This window comes from Sesamum indicum, linkage group LG6 (assembly GCF_000512975.1).
Source record: "Sesamum indicum cultivar Zhongzhi No. 13 linkage group LG6, S_indicum_v1.0, whole genome shotgun sequence".
Lineage (NCBI taxonomy): Eukaryota > Viridiplantae > Streptophyta > Magnoliopsida > Lamiales > Pedaliaceae > Sesamum > Sesamum indicum.
The window spans coordinates 12,406,001-12,421,492 of NC_026150.1; the positions used below are offsets into that span (position 1 = coordinate 12,406,001).

Below are 15,492 nucleotides of genomic sequence, written 5' to 3' on the forward strand. Positions count from 1 at the left end.
ATTTGTGTTGGACACAATGCCTAAATCTAACTGAGGGTGAACCTAAAGAGTCGTGTATAAATCACTATGGAATTGGTGGAATTCATTTGGAATTAATTCGAGAAGAAATGAATTAATTCAATTGGATTAAATTCATTCATGGAGAATATAAAAATGAATGTATCATTTATCTAATAATTCATTTGAAGGATGTCTCAAGAATTAATAAATTGGATTAATTAATTTTTGGGCTTAACACCTTTAAATTAATTGGATTAATTTATTAAGTTTGGCTTAATTAATTGATTGGATCAATTAAATAACGTTGGACTTAGATTTATTTAATTGGATTAAATGAATTTTTGGACTTAGTTGGACTTGGTTTAATTTGATTAAATCAAGCCTGGTGCATACTTAAAGTCGAAGCCCATTTGAGGGAGGCTAGAGCAAGTTAAGAAGGAGTTGAAATTTCTCACTATGATGAACATGATGGAGTGGTTATTTCATCATGATTGAAGGTTATATGTATGTGCTTATAGTCTCCCTTAGAGGCAAATTTAGTAGTTATTGAATTTTGAATTCAATTGTATGTAATATACAAAACGACACATATTTTCTATTCAACCTAACACATGGTAATATATATATATATATATATATATATTATTATTATTATACACACTTATTAAGTGTACCTCTGTTCCTAATTTACATAACCAAAAGTACGTTGATATAGCACTAAAAAAGTGTTCGAACAAGTACACAAATTTATTAGAAGTATGAGATGTTTGAGAACAATGAAATATTTATACTATTTAGTTGTTCTTATAAAACCCAAAGACAAATATTAAAATCTTATCAGCTCCTTAGAAAAATATGTATACATAAATATAAGTTAGTATTATACTCTCAACAATTTTTGTTAATTTTAAAATATATTAAATATATGAATAATTACACTATCCTTCTCTAAAATTTGGTATAATTGCACATAAATCTCCTATAATTTGAAAATTATATTTAATATAAAATTTATTTTGGTCTAACAAATAAATTCTTCCGTCAATCAAAATTCATAGAATTTGAGGATATTAGCAAAACAAATGAACAAAAGTTCATATTTAGACCACCAACTTGACTTATTACTAATTTATTGCAAGTCAAATAAATCCTTTTATGATTAAATTACCCTTATATATTTTCACACGTGAATGCATGTGAAGCAATATATTTTCACCTTATTTAACCTGTAATGAATCCGTAATAAATCAATCACATGTAAATATCATCTTTCATTCATTTGTTTTTTTTTTACCAACAATTTAATGAATTCTAATTAACAGAGAGACATATTTACTAAACGAAAACAAACATAAGACAACTTCATATAATTTTTCAAATCACAAAAATTTATATTAATCACACCCAACACCAAACCTCAAGATAGGAAAGTGTAATTATCCCTTAAATATACCATGCTTATAAATTTCATAATTTTGCTTCATAAACTTGCAACATCTTACAAAAATCTTAGCTGAGTTTGATGGGATAACCAAAATCCATTTCATGCGCATGAGATGGGCAACAGTAAATTATATCTTAAATGCAACAGAGAAATGCAGATTCCTTCAAATATATGGTCGACATACAAAACTTGCCACAAAAAATTATAGGCATTCAAATAATACAGCGCCTGTTTTCTTGGCGTACAAATTTTATCCTACCTTCTCTGCTCTGCCTCTCATCTAAAGCAACCTAATTACGGCCATGCATCCATTGCTCCGTCTTGGCTAAATCGAACCCTCTATCGAGGTCACCACTGTGGGGAAAAAAAAGCCATCCTGCCAAATTATAAAAAATCGCATAACAGAAGGCCTTTGCTCAGGAGCATAGCATGACAATATAATATCATGCCAAAATCGTCAATGAGACTTCACGAAGCCCTATGACCTGATGGCTCACCCACTGTTCCACTCGACGTGGGTTTAACTCGTCGGTAGAACAGCACATAAGCAGCAGATGTCTTGATTTCAGACTCATTTACCGGCGACACATGAGCATCATCAAAATGATACCATCTGTTGTCATCTATCAACTGCAAGAAAATGGAGTAAGTCCAAGTTCAGTAATAAAACAAGTGGCTAAAATATACAAGAAAATGCAGGTATACCGGTTCAATTGAAAACAATCATGTAGACATACTAAAACGGAGTACAACTCAAGCAATTACCTTGCAATAAGCAGAATAGTGTCCGCCACCAAGGCCTCCATAGTGGTTGCTGATGGCATACAGCTCGTAAATATGTGAGCCCTCAGATGCATCCTTACTCTTCACATATTTGCTCAAATCAAGATTGTGAGTAGGAAAGTTGACAAATGTGTCGAGCTTGTTTTTCAACCATCTGCTATATGAGAATCGTTTCAAGTGAAAGACAAGTATATCTGGCAACCTCCACAAGTCCAATTTTTTACTTGCCTGTCTATGCTCCTTGCATCGAGGACAATACCTGCACCCAATTATTTAAGACGTAAGGCAAGAAGAATTAACAATACCAATAGAAGTTCACAACATTTGATATTATACAATACCACATATCGTCAGGGCCGAGTGGCTCCTCTTTCAGAAATGCATCCAAACACGAAAATAGAGAGATGGCCTCTTGCTTGGTTTTCTTTGCAAGAATTCCAGACTTGTGAACCTCAGGAAGATCCTTTAAATAGCTCGAATCATATAGCTCATGCTCTTTCTCAGTCCAGTCCAGCATAACTTTTACTATACGACCAGGCCTTATCGGTGAATCCTTCACTATAGGCCTGCAGCCGTAACCCTTGTCACCAGTAATGCAAAGCCGGAAGGACAACTCCCTGCTTGACATGCCATCTGGCTCAGTTTCTTCAGTTGATTGGATTGAAGATCCCAATTGGGTGCTAGAGTTGTTCGTCTGCTCTTCCATGGCACACAAAGCAGAGCCATTTTCCCCGCTACTGTGCATTGTTGTCGAAGTGGTAAATGTTTTCCTTCTTAAAGGGGAAAGCATTCTGTTAACAGCAAGATCAATATCGGCTCCAGATTGTGCATCCTCCAAGATAGTAACTAATGGTGTCAGGAAGAGCTTCCTTTCACTGAAGAAAATAGTTCTATCACAGTCAGCAAGCAAAGAAGTTTGGAAGTTAAATCAACAAATATGAAAAATAGAAGCTTATTCTCACACAAGAGTTGGTTCTGGTCATGTACAGAAATCGAAAATCCATTGAATGCTTTTCACAATTTAGGCAACTTCTTCTAATTTTGCAGAGAACTTTTAAATTAATGGAAAGAAGCAGTGCCATGGCACATTTTTATTGAAATAATCTGAAATGATGGCTCAAACTACATAAACAGCTCCCCACCATCGCTGTCAGAACTTTTTTCAATTAAACATAAACTAAATAAAAGACAAATGTAAAATCCATGCCAATCAAAAACACTCGACCAACATACAAAAATTACACCGTCCAAGGATTATAAATTTTTTAAAGTCCACAAGATAACTCAACAATTGAAATCTTTTGAAATTTATTCCTTTAATCTTGTTAACCTAAAAAGAAAACTCACGTTTCCTGGTATCGATGGCATATCTCCAATCTTGTTGAAACTGCCTCCCTCTTAAGGAGCCTGTATGCAACAATATGTTCATCATCCTTAATTGAAGCCAAAGGTTCTGATGGATTTTCCAGGTACCGATATATCTGATGCTCATAGACCTAAAGATCAAAAGTCCAAGTCTTCAGAAAACCAACGGCAAAGAGAGTAATGCAAAAACTGACATACAAATATAAGCAGATAATAAGCTCAACTAATACCTACCTCAGCAAGGAGCAAGTATTCATCGCTAGATAAGCAGCATGCAACAGCCAAAGCCTGGTTAAGATCTTTGCAGCATCCTTGCTTCAGAACAGAAACAGTGAACGGCATAGGAAGGCCACTCCCATCCCCGTAGAACACTGTTATTGTCATTGACCTAGTAGCTGTTGAAGGAAGAGGCAAGGACAGATACATGAAAGGATCAAATGTTACTGAAATCTTGTCGCAAATAGGGCAAACCAGCGTCGATTTGTATTGACCCTGTCAAATTTGCGTACCATTAGACAGATGTCATCAAAACAAATACTGTGAGAGAATGAAATAGAGCAAGATCCTTTACAATGAAACATTAAGGACATTTATCACCAGACAAGTTTTCTAACAACTCGAAATATTTGGAAGCCCCATTTTTTCAAGCGAATAATTAATATGAAATACAACGATACAAAACTTTTGCTGATTGACAGAACAAGAACTCGCATTAATGTTATTCCATCCACAAGAAGAGAGCGAATAAAAAACACTTGCAATATATTGGCAGTAACTATCAAAAGAGCAAAGATTGGACGGAATAAAAAATTTAGAAAGAAAAGAATCTTGAATCTTAACTATTAATTATTAATATTTTAGAAATATATACATATATATCAAAAACTGTTTTTTTTTGTCCCTCACTTTGATAATGCGGGCCTTAAGCCTAGGCTCTAATTCATCTTTGGCATCTCAGCTGTTCGACAACTACAATACTAAATTAATATGCCTAGACCTCAGAAAGTTTATGATCTATGTAGAAATGAAGAGGCCGTAAAGGTCCTTACTATCTACATATTTGGAATTTTTATAACTAAAAACAATTAGCTATCTTGCTATTCTTTTCCCATTATAACTAAGCTCCCTCATATAAGCACAGATAGCATATAAAGTCTAGAGATGGAAGTACTTTTTCACATATAAATACAGACATATAGGGCATAGATATTCACCTGGCAAATATCTACAATTACTGAGTCATTCCTGGCCTTGTGATATCTCCAAAACTCATCTGCAACTTCCTCATCAGGCCGACCATCATAATCCTTTGTTTCTATATATGGTTTCTGCTTAACACGATTTAAATCTTCATGCAGCCCATCGAGCAAAAAGGCAAGGAGTTCCTGAGGAGAAACTGTATATCATCTTCTAAGCAAATCAACCATGAAGTTTTATATCTGCCCGGACACATCCATGTTCAGATCCATAGCCAGAAAACAAGAACAGAAGGTGACATACTTAGTTCTTTATATCCTGGTTTACATTACAGTTCCAGTTACTTTGTCAAAAATCATTTGGTAAAAACTTAATATCATGGCAAAAAGCTTAATAAAACATTGACTCAGGTTTTCAGAAGGCTTAAAATCCATGGGAAAAATAAACGCATATCAAGAGGCAAGCTGAACTTGTTGACTCAAATAAGTGAATTTTTTTTTTCACATATCAAATTTGCCTGGATTTTGCAAACCATTCCTGGATTATCTTAACCTCGATTTTGCAGTGAATCAAAAACCATCATGTGATTTTTTTGAGATCATAACTGAATTTTTTTCCAGTGGAACCTATAAAATCATCTTTTTCAATTGCTGGTGAATTTTTCATATTTCAAAATTTTACCTGGATTTTGCAGCGACTCAAAAACCATAATATGAAAAGTAAGGGCACCATACAACTGCACACATTACTCAAGCTATCTTACTTTCAAATTCTGTTTAGATACAAAACTAACCTGTGAATCATGCTGGTTGTACCCACTAAACTGAGGGGCAAAACGAGCAAGTTTCCCCTTAAATGCACGAGGAGCAACTGGAGTTCGACCAGAGGACCAGAGTTTCCTCAACAACTCACCAAATGCGACCGCAAGCTCTCCCTGTTACATGAAAATAATCATTAGGGCACTTGCTCAAAATCCTGTCATGAAATTTGAACTACAGGTGGAAGAGAGCAATTACATGCATTCCTAAAGGATTATTTCTGTTGATCTCATCACTGTAATCTTGCAAAAAGTACTCAACCAAGTGTGGTGTGTGAACCAAACACTGAAGAGCACTATTCATGAAGCAAGTGTTCCCCAAATTTTGAAGTCCTGCCAAACCTCCCCTATCTGCTCTTGTTACAGACTTCAAACCATCATAGCCATCCTCCATATCTCCATAAGTGGAAGTAGAAGTACTTCTCTGGTAGCCATTGGAGCTATAACCAGATAAATTCCCATTAGACATAGTTGGGCCACCAGCAATTGAAAAAGATGATCTTATAGGTTCCACTGGAACCAATGCTAAACCATTTCCAGTTGAATCCATGCCAAAACCCTCAGCTGGCACCTCAAGAAGAATCTACAACAAGAGGAAATGGAATCCAGAAATAAAGCAGAGTACGACCATCATTTGGAAAATAAGAACATAAAAAAAGATATGGAAAATACAAGTGTCATTATACAACCATGTAATCTTGAGCATCGTTAACTTAAAAACACTCAATTATTTTGTTGTTCGCTCTAATACAAAATAGACTGCTAAAGTAGAAAAGCTAAATTTAAAGAATTCACAGAGCAAACAGATACGATCTTTTCCTACAAAATAAAAATAAGTGGTATTGAGTAGGACACAAGATTATGTGCTTCACTTCCCACCCACAGTTCTGAGAAGAAAATTTTCGCTGAGGAAAGGAGCAAGTACCAGTAAATTACGATACAAAAACCCATACATGAAAGCAGTATAATAATTTGTAAATCAAGATATGTGCACTCAAAACCCTATGAAATGATTGTAAGGAGCAGAGAGCACAACACTCTGCCAATAATAACAAAACCAATGGGCTTACATCTTGATCCATCTGCAGATTAGACTCCTCCAGAGTTTGGCTCGAAGAAATTAATATAGTATGCTTCTGCTTATTGAAATAGTCCCAGATACGTGCCTGTATAGAAGTTTGGGAAAGAGAAGATAAAAACATCCATCATCTTTTGGACATGATTTCCAGACAGGCAACAGTGAAATATTTTGCTGCATAAACACACCTTTTCTATGCGTAAACCTTTAGGTTGACACACTTTTACGTAGAGGTCATGCAAAGAAGCCTGAAAAACAGAATCAGACATAAGTGGCCAGAAATTCAGATATTATTACAAATAACGCTTTGGAATAAATCACTAAAAAGTTTGATCAAGGATATCTTCATGGGGAAATATCACTGATGTTTTCTCTTTGCTCAGTATATCAAGCTCATAAGAATGTATCAATCCAGAAAACAGGAAAAATTAATATATCCGAACTTCACACTTCACCATACTCTTAACTTCTATGTTAAGAGAATCTAATGAGGTGCATAGTATCTATATATAAGCATGGATATCCACATGCCATTAATTCTACAAAGGAAAGCACAGTTCAAGAATGTGAACAATATCATCCAAGGCAAAAGGAAGAGCACAGAGTATAGCTACAGGTAAGGATGCATATGACAAAGTTCTATATAAACAAATATATATGCATATGTGAAAATACTTTAATATATGCTATAGTCATGCACAGATACCATATTAAACAATTATATCGTAAACATGCATGGAAAGTAAAAGTTGCCAATTTATATATCTAAAAATTGTAAGAAGACTGTCTAAAACAAATATTATTTCTTTAATGGAGCATATCAACCACATATCACAAGTAACTAATCATAAACTGCTTAATGAAGGCAAAAGACCATACCTTTTTACTTATTCTTATAGCTACTTCACTCCGATCTCTAGAGTCAATTAGTCTGAGACACAGGGGGAAGACCTCCACAATAAACTGCTTATGTTGATCCCCCACTGAAATCATCTTCCTTGGCAATGCTGGCCCTCCTTTATACCTGGGGGGCAATAAGACATTCAACAAATAGGGCGTGTGGGCTATATATAAAGTGTTCCACTACCGGAACCTATATAAAGAGGATGAGCCACTTTCCAACATAGAAGCAGCAAGGTGAACTGGCATCACCAAGCGATGGTACAAAAGTCAAAAGACACGTTATTATGATATTCAAGAAACAGCATGGAGAAGATTACCACACAAAAATCCTTCAGAATTCAGTTTTATTTTCTCTTAAGGAGAAGTGAAGAACAGTTAGATGCACTCGATTTCAGAAACACTATTTGTAATTGGACCTTCACTATTGAACCCTGCAATTGGTGATATACTAATGGTATTTGCTAAAACTATTAGAGTAGAAGAGAATTACCACTTCAAGAGCTTCTCCCAAACTTCCTGTGGAACTAATACATAATCACGCCCTTCTTCCAGTGTTCTGAGAAGCTGAGGGTCATCATCCTTATTATCCCCTCCATTCACAATAATATCACTGTTATCAATCGGTCCAGGCCTATCTTCTGCATTTGATAGTATCAGAGATTGAGACTGAATAGAACGATCTTCAAACGGAAATGCACCTTCTGCTTGCCCAGTGTACCTCTGCCAGGCCATGAACCACCTGGGGAAGTCACAAAGCAACATAAACAGGAGTGTCTAAATATTATAATAAAACTTCTTTGAATGGACCATCAGTCAGCTAAAGTGAACTTTCCATCCGACAACAAGAAGAGCAATTTTCTATCATAGAGAATTGTGAATCAGTGCAACCACCATAAACTAAAAGGGTAGGTTTATAGCAAGCCCCCTACGCAATAATGGTGTAAAGCAGACATCTCAACATCTTTAATGAAGCATGATAAGTCTTGATAATCAATTAATTTGTGAACAATCTTCAAATTTATCCCAAAAGAATTAAAGAACTTATTCATGAATTTAAACTAAGCATGTCTGAAATTCTTCAGACCCTACTCTGCAGTTTAAACAACCGAATTAGAATCTGCACTTACTATATATTCAGTTGATAGGGAATAATAAAAATTCTAGAGTTCTTAAATATCTATACATGCAATTATACTGTACGAAATTAGGATTCAATCTCAGACCTCCTATAAATCTTGTCAAGAGGAATGATTTTCAAACCGAAAGTGGGCCAAGTAATTCTTGAGTGGGATGCAGAAGCCTACTGCAAGCATATCAATCAACTTGTTGAAGTGGATGAATACCATATCCTACCAAATCTCCTTTTGCGTCCAGCAAAAAGCAGAAACAACGGAAGGCATTCTATTATTTCCATTGCATTCCTTAATTCCAACTCTTCACTTTGTACTTCCTTCTTGCACTCTTGCACCACCAAGAGGTCAAGTAGCAGAATTTTAGCTTACCCAAAGGAAGCGAATGACCCCTCACTCCCCCTCCATGTACCAAAGGAAAGTCAAGTCTCAACAATGTTCACAAAACAACTTTACTTCTAATCACAAATAACAAGCATAACCCATAGCCTGCCATAAACATTGGAGGAAAGGAGAAAACTCCCAAGTGTTTCCAACCAAAAACTATAATCAGCACTACTAGATCTCCTTGAAGAAAAGAATAGCACACCAATTCTACTTAAGCGACCACATACTTGCCCATCTAGGTGCAAACATAAACTTAGCAATTTAACAGAATCTCCTTCTGGAACAATGTAAAATTTGAAACACAAAAGAAAACCGCTATAAACAGCACAGACTTAAAACTACTCGTTTCTCTTCAATGACACGAACTCAGGATTTAACTTCAAATACTTTATTCACTACAAGAAGCAATCGAAAAGAAAAATTTACCGGCTTGAAATAACGTAATACAAATTGCCCTCGCGCAAATTAGACTCAGCTTTGGCAGTCAATTCCTGAACAATCCTCCTCTCCTCCTCCGGCTTGCATGGCAATTCTATCGATCCATTCTCCATCATGTAGTGATACCCAGATGAATCCGGAATCGTCATGATCTACACTGCACCACAATCCAAACAAAAGCACGCAAACCCCAATCCCCAAATCAGGCCAAATTCCATCCAAAAGCGAAAACCTCAAAATTCAAAATTTAAGAGGATTAAGAAACTCGAACTCACCGCGGATCAGAGAACAGAACGAATCAAACTCGCGCAAAAAGTAAAAAAATAATAATAAAAGTCCACACAGATTTGTGTGCTGTATCCGAGGAGAGTGAAATGGGGAACCCTAGATTACAGGAAAGAAAGGATTGAACTTGTCACTTGCTGTTCTCGATCGAAAATTAGAGCGAGAAAATAGAGAGAGAGAGAGAGAAATGTATAAAATTCGAGAGAGCTCTGTCTGTCGTCGTGTCCCTATACCCTTTTTTTCTGGTTTCATCACTTTATATACATTCATACACACAATTTTACATCTCAAGTGAATTGAAACTTGACTTCTAAATTCTCATACTCCAGGATTACATTAAATGGCATAAACGTAATTATAACCGAAAACTAGGAGCAAATTGAAAAGACCGACTTACCTGTATTACTTGAGAGATGAGACTAAAATATTCCTTATTTCAGGAAGTATTTATTTTTTAATTTTTTTATATTACATTTTGATTCAACCAATTTTTTATGACTTTATATTAGAAAATTTTAAAATTTGTCAATGTTCAGTAAATATAGTTTAAAGTTAGAGTTAAAAAATGTGAAATTGTTTGAATTTATTATTATACCAAGAAATCAAAATTTTACGGTTGAATGCAATTTACTCCTGCAATATGTGAAATGAGCAAAAAACCCCCTGTAAAAAAGAATTAGTATATTACCCCCTATATTTTAAAAAATAAAGCAAATTACCCCTTATTAATGGTTTAGTTATGGGATAATTTGCTTCAATTTTTAAAATGCAGGTGATAATTTGCTATTTTATTTTTAATAGGGGACTTTTGTTCATTTTTCAAACAAATAGAGAGTATTTGTTATTATGCCAAATTTCATAAGAGCTCGTTATAAGCGTACAAATCCATTTGATGTTGTTTGTAATCAATTCAACTCCTGTGCAATTGTTTTGCAAATATGGGAAATATATTGTAAATTCTAATATTCATTTCATTTTTATACTTATTCTCATTTGATTTTAATTAACATAACATTATTTTATTTCAAAGATTATTGTTAAATACCCTACAACAAGAAAAAAAGAATTGAAGGGAAATTATAGATATAAAGTAATCGAGTAAATAAAAATAAAATAATTTTTTTTAGGCCTTCTACTTCAATTTTTTGACTCTATTTTGGACGAAAACAAAATTAAATTTGAAAGGATTTCATATACATTCGGTTTTAGTCTTCTTTTAATCTATTTTTCCTATCCAAATACCAAAAACTTTCCTATACATTCCCATCTACTATATCGACCTTTTACGAGGAGTTTAACTTTTTGGTATCTTATCCCATACGAAATTAATTTTAGGGATAATTACCCTGCTCTCCCCTGAACTTTGGGGTAATTACATAAACCCCGTGATTTGAAAAATTATATTTAGCACCTCTGAAGTTTGCTTTCATCTAACAAATAAGTCCCTTTATTAGTCAAAATTCACCGAATTTACTGATATTAATAAAAAAAATTATATTTACCTCCAATTGGCTTATTATTGATTTATTGCAAGTCAAATAAATATTTTTATGATCAAATTACCCTCATACGTCTTCACGCGTTAATGAATATGAGGAGGTATATTTTCACCGTTACAAGGGTAATTTAATTGAAAAAAAATTATTTGACCTGCAATAAGTAAATCAATAGTAAATATCAATTTTCATTCAGTATCCTTTTGTTAATATCAACAAATTTTATGAATCTTAACTAACATATAACCTTATTTATTAGACGAAAACAACCTCAAGGGTGCTAAATATAATTTTTTAAACTATAAAAAAATTATATATAATTACACTAAATTTTAGGAGAGGAGCGTGTAATTATTCCTTCGTTTTATCTTCACTAGGGGATGATATTACCTATGATAAAAACAAAAAAGGAAAAAAGAAATATAAAAGTTTTCAATTACTTTCAAAAATGGAGGCTGAAAATTCATAGGGGGTTAAAATGGTAAATACAGGTATGTCTAAGTTGGTGGCTATGGTTTTGACTGTTCAATCTTCTTCTTCAAATTTTAATCACGCACGCCTGACTACCTCATTTGTTTTCTTTTTTTATTGTATTTATTCGCCATTTTTTAGTAAATTGAACCACTATGATTTTTTTTTATAGTAAATCAATTATAATTATTTCATAAATTTCAATCATCATTAATACAGATACGTTAATTATTAATATTAAATATGGTAGCATGCAGTATCTGCACGTTTGAGTTTTAGCAATGCTTTTATTTTAGAGTAAATTGCATTAACATTCCATGAGGTTAGGCCAAAATACACAAACACCCCTACTTTCTGTGAAACTACTGCTACGCCCTTTGAAGTTATAGTTGTCATTACAACTACACCCCCTGTTCAAATGCAAAACTTACAAAAACACCTCCTGAAAAAATTACACTGACACCCCTCAAGGGGTGTGGCTGTATTTTGTAAAACACAGGGAGCATTTGTGTAATTTGGCCTAATTTCAGTGGGTGTCAATGTAATTTATCTTTTATTTTATTGAAGCTCATAATTATTTTTCAATACTAAAATTTGTCATTGTCTCGCAAGATCACATGCAAAAACTGTCCGAAAACTTTTTTTAATGCGGATAATTATGAATACATAATTTGCTCAAATTAAATTAAATATTGACACTTTGCATAATATATTTTATATTGACAACGATGATCGTATATACATGCAAAACAAATACTAATATATTATTTCCATTTCCATTAACAATACACTTAAATAAAATGGGAGTAAATTTAATTTTTGAGTCCGCGTAATTGCATGAAATTAATTTTCTAAAGAATGTAAAAATTTAAATTTTGAACGTAGTTAGTTGATATTTGTCATGATTTTAACTATAATCAAAATATTTATCATAATTTTTTAGCTGTGACTTTAATAATTTAACATTGCTTGAAAAACCGACATCGACTAATAACCGTTGCGCTTAGTTGTTAATTAGCATTCATAATAATTTTTTATTTTTAATTATGATAATTAATTAGAATTATATTTAATTTTTTCTAATAATATATTGTTATCAAGATGTAGTTCTTTGTAAATTAATGCTAGTTGTCAAAAGTTGAGTTCTAACAATTTTTGTCATAAATTGTGTTAGATCACATATTTCATCGCATATATGTATAATTATATAACCAAATGTGTAATTATAGATTCACTTAAGAAAGATTGGATCGCAAAGTTAGTAGTACAGTTCTAAGTAAAAACGTATAGATCAAAAGTGTTCATTAAAAACAACGGTAAATTACAATTACTTCTCATAAAATTTAGTATAATTACAAATACTCTCTCGTTGTTCGAAAAATTACAAATACTTTTCTGATTTTAACGTGCGTCTAACAACGAGCCCATTCCGTTAGATTTTCATCCAAATCTTGTGGTGAACTGACCAAAAAAAATGCCTTTTGGATTACAATTTATGATTTTTTATATATATTTTATAATTTTTTAAAATATTTTTATGAACTAGTATTCCCTCTAAATTATTTATTTTGCATACCCTTAAATGTTTTTATATTTTTTAAATTCAATAAGGGTAAAATAGTAATGTTCACTTCACTATCTAGGGGCTACACAATTATTTTTAATTTGAGGGGGAAGTTTATAACTTTTCAAATAATAAGAACTATTCGTAATTATGTCAAATTTCAAGAAATATAGTTATATTTTACCCTAAAAACAAATATACATAAAAGAATATAGGTATGGACTAAGTGAACATTAGATCTGAAAAAATGGGAATTTGACTTGCAAATAAAAAAAAAGGGGGGTCTAGTATTATTTCTATCGATGGAGAATTTGGGGATCTTTGGGTGAGTGAGCAGACAATAAACCTTACTACTCCTCCCAAAACTCAGCACATGATCGTCACGTGCTATTTAGCATCAATTTTAACGGTTGAACTAATAATATAACTAACTTTGTAAAAAAATCGTGAAGATTAAGGACTAAAATCAAGAATCAAATAATTTGAGAACCCAAATTGAATAAGTGACCAATTATAGGGACAAAAATATGTTGCGTCCTCAGTAGGAAGACGACTACACAATCTGGGCTTCCATCAACCAGTAAATTTAGCCACACGATCGAGGGCTCAGCGGAAGAAAGAAACGATGGTGTATCAGGATAAAAGGGGAAATTAGCTTGAATGTAAACGACGTCGTCAAAGGGAAGAAGGGGCAGCTCATCCAACGGCCCCAGTTGATGTTATCCAACGGTCTTCATCAAATACTCTGATTCTATCAACAAACAGCACTCATACCAGACCTGCAGAACGCATCTCTCAGCTCCACCACCTCCATTTTTAACTTCTTTTTGTTTAGAGTTTTGTTACAACGTCTGGGTATTCGTCACCCTATAAGAACTTTTATGCAATTATTCCCATTTTTCCTAGCTCTACTCTAAGCAACATTCTCTATCTTCTTCTTCTCCTTCTTTGCTTCCACGAATATCGTAACATTTGGTATCCAGAGCGGGCTTTCCTCGGCCTGGGTCTACTCTTTTTTTTTCCATGGTGGATGGAACACTTCCTTCATGGATACAAAAGAAACAGGAATTATGGGTGATGGAATAAAAATCGAAACGGCAAGTTCATGAACAGCAGGTACAGGCTCATTTTGAAAATATGATGAGCATTCAAGCTGGGTTGCAAAACTCCTATTCTGAACTCGTAGATGTACAGAAAGCCATTCAGCTTCAATTGCTGGGCTTACTAGATCAAATGCAGCATCTCAGTCGGGGTAAATCTGTTCTGGGAGAAGCACCAGCACCCCTAAGGAACATTCGCCCACCCCACGATCTGATTCGGAGTTATCAGGCTCCCATGGTTGTTTTACCTCCATTTCCAACATTGAGTTCTCAAAATTTAATGGCGATGAGCCACGAGGTTGGATCAGAAAGTGTCAGTGGTATTTTCAGACCGTTTACACCATTTCAAAGGATCAACGAGTGTCTTTAGCCTCTATCCATCTCTATGGCCGAGCTGAATTGTGGTTCCAAGGATTAGTGGAAAAGGAGTTGCCTACTTGGCAGCAATTTATCGAGTCAGTGTATGAACGGTTCGAAGGGAAAGACCCAGGTGCTGTTCTGGGTGAATTCAATACGCTAAGACAATGTACCAAGTTTGTAGAGCAGTACTCAGAAACTTTTGAAGAACTCAAATCCCACGTCATGATCTTTCATAGTAATTTTCCTGAATCCTACTACGTTACCTGTTTCATCAATGGGTTGTGTCCTGATATCAAGGGACCAATCATTTTCTTAAGCCCAATTCGACTCCATCAAGCCGTAGCTTTGGCCAAAAATCAAGAAGCTGCTATCAGCGCAATTCTCCAGCTAGCAAACCCAAATTCCAAACCTTGGCCAAACCCTAAACAATTGTCTGCGCCTAAACCCACACACAATTCAATGTCACCTAAACTTCATCATCCACCTCCAAAACCCATGCCCAGAAAATTGAATCCTCAAGTCCCCATTCGCAGAATCCTCACCGAGCCAAAAATGCAAGCTCGCCGAAGTAAAAATCTGATGTTATAACTGTGATGAAACCTTCCATCCGGAACACAAATGCAAGCAGCAGTTTATGTATTGTATTCTCACTGAGGAAGAGGCAGCCATGCATG

General features: G+C 34.3%; 1 protein-coding gene across 2 annotated transcripts; it reads right to left on the reverse strand.

Annotated features, from left to right (window-relative positions):
- Positions 1,572-10,101, reverse strand: LOC105164413 (ubiquitin carboxyl-terminal hydrolase 9). 2 transcript variants are annotated; one of them, XM_011083063.2, is made up of 14 exons: positions 9,818-10,101; positions 9,531-9,694; positions 8,078-8,326; positions 7,564-7,708; positions 6,873-6,932; positions 6,677-6,772; positions 5,806-6,189; positions 5,583-5,723; positions 4,807-4,977; positions 3,827-4,084; positions 3,575-3,723; positions 2,569-3,102; positions 2,210-2,486; positions 1,572-2,074 (listed from the first exon to the last, which is right to left on the reverse strand). In XM_011083063.2, the coding sequence occupies exons 2-14, from the start codon at positions 9,689-9,691 to the stop codon at positions 1,913-1,915; spliced, it is 2,787 nt and encodes a 928-aa protein (XP_011081365.1). In that variant the 5' UTR covers positions 9,692-9,694; positions 9,818-10,101; the 3' UTR covers positions 1,572-1,912. The 2 variants fall into 2 exon arrangements, with proteins under 2 accessions (XP_011081365.1, XP_020550363.1); XM_020694704.1 differs by having other exon boundaries at positions 9,531-9,699.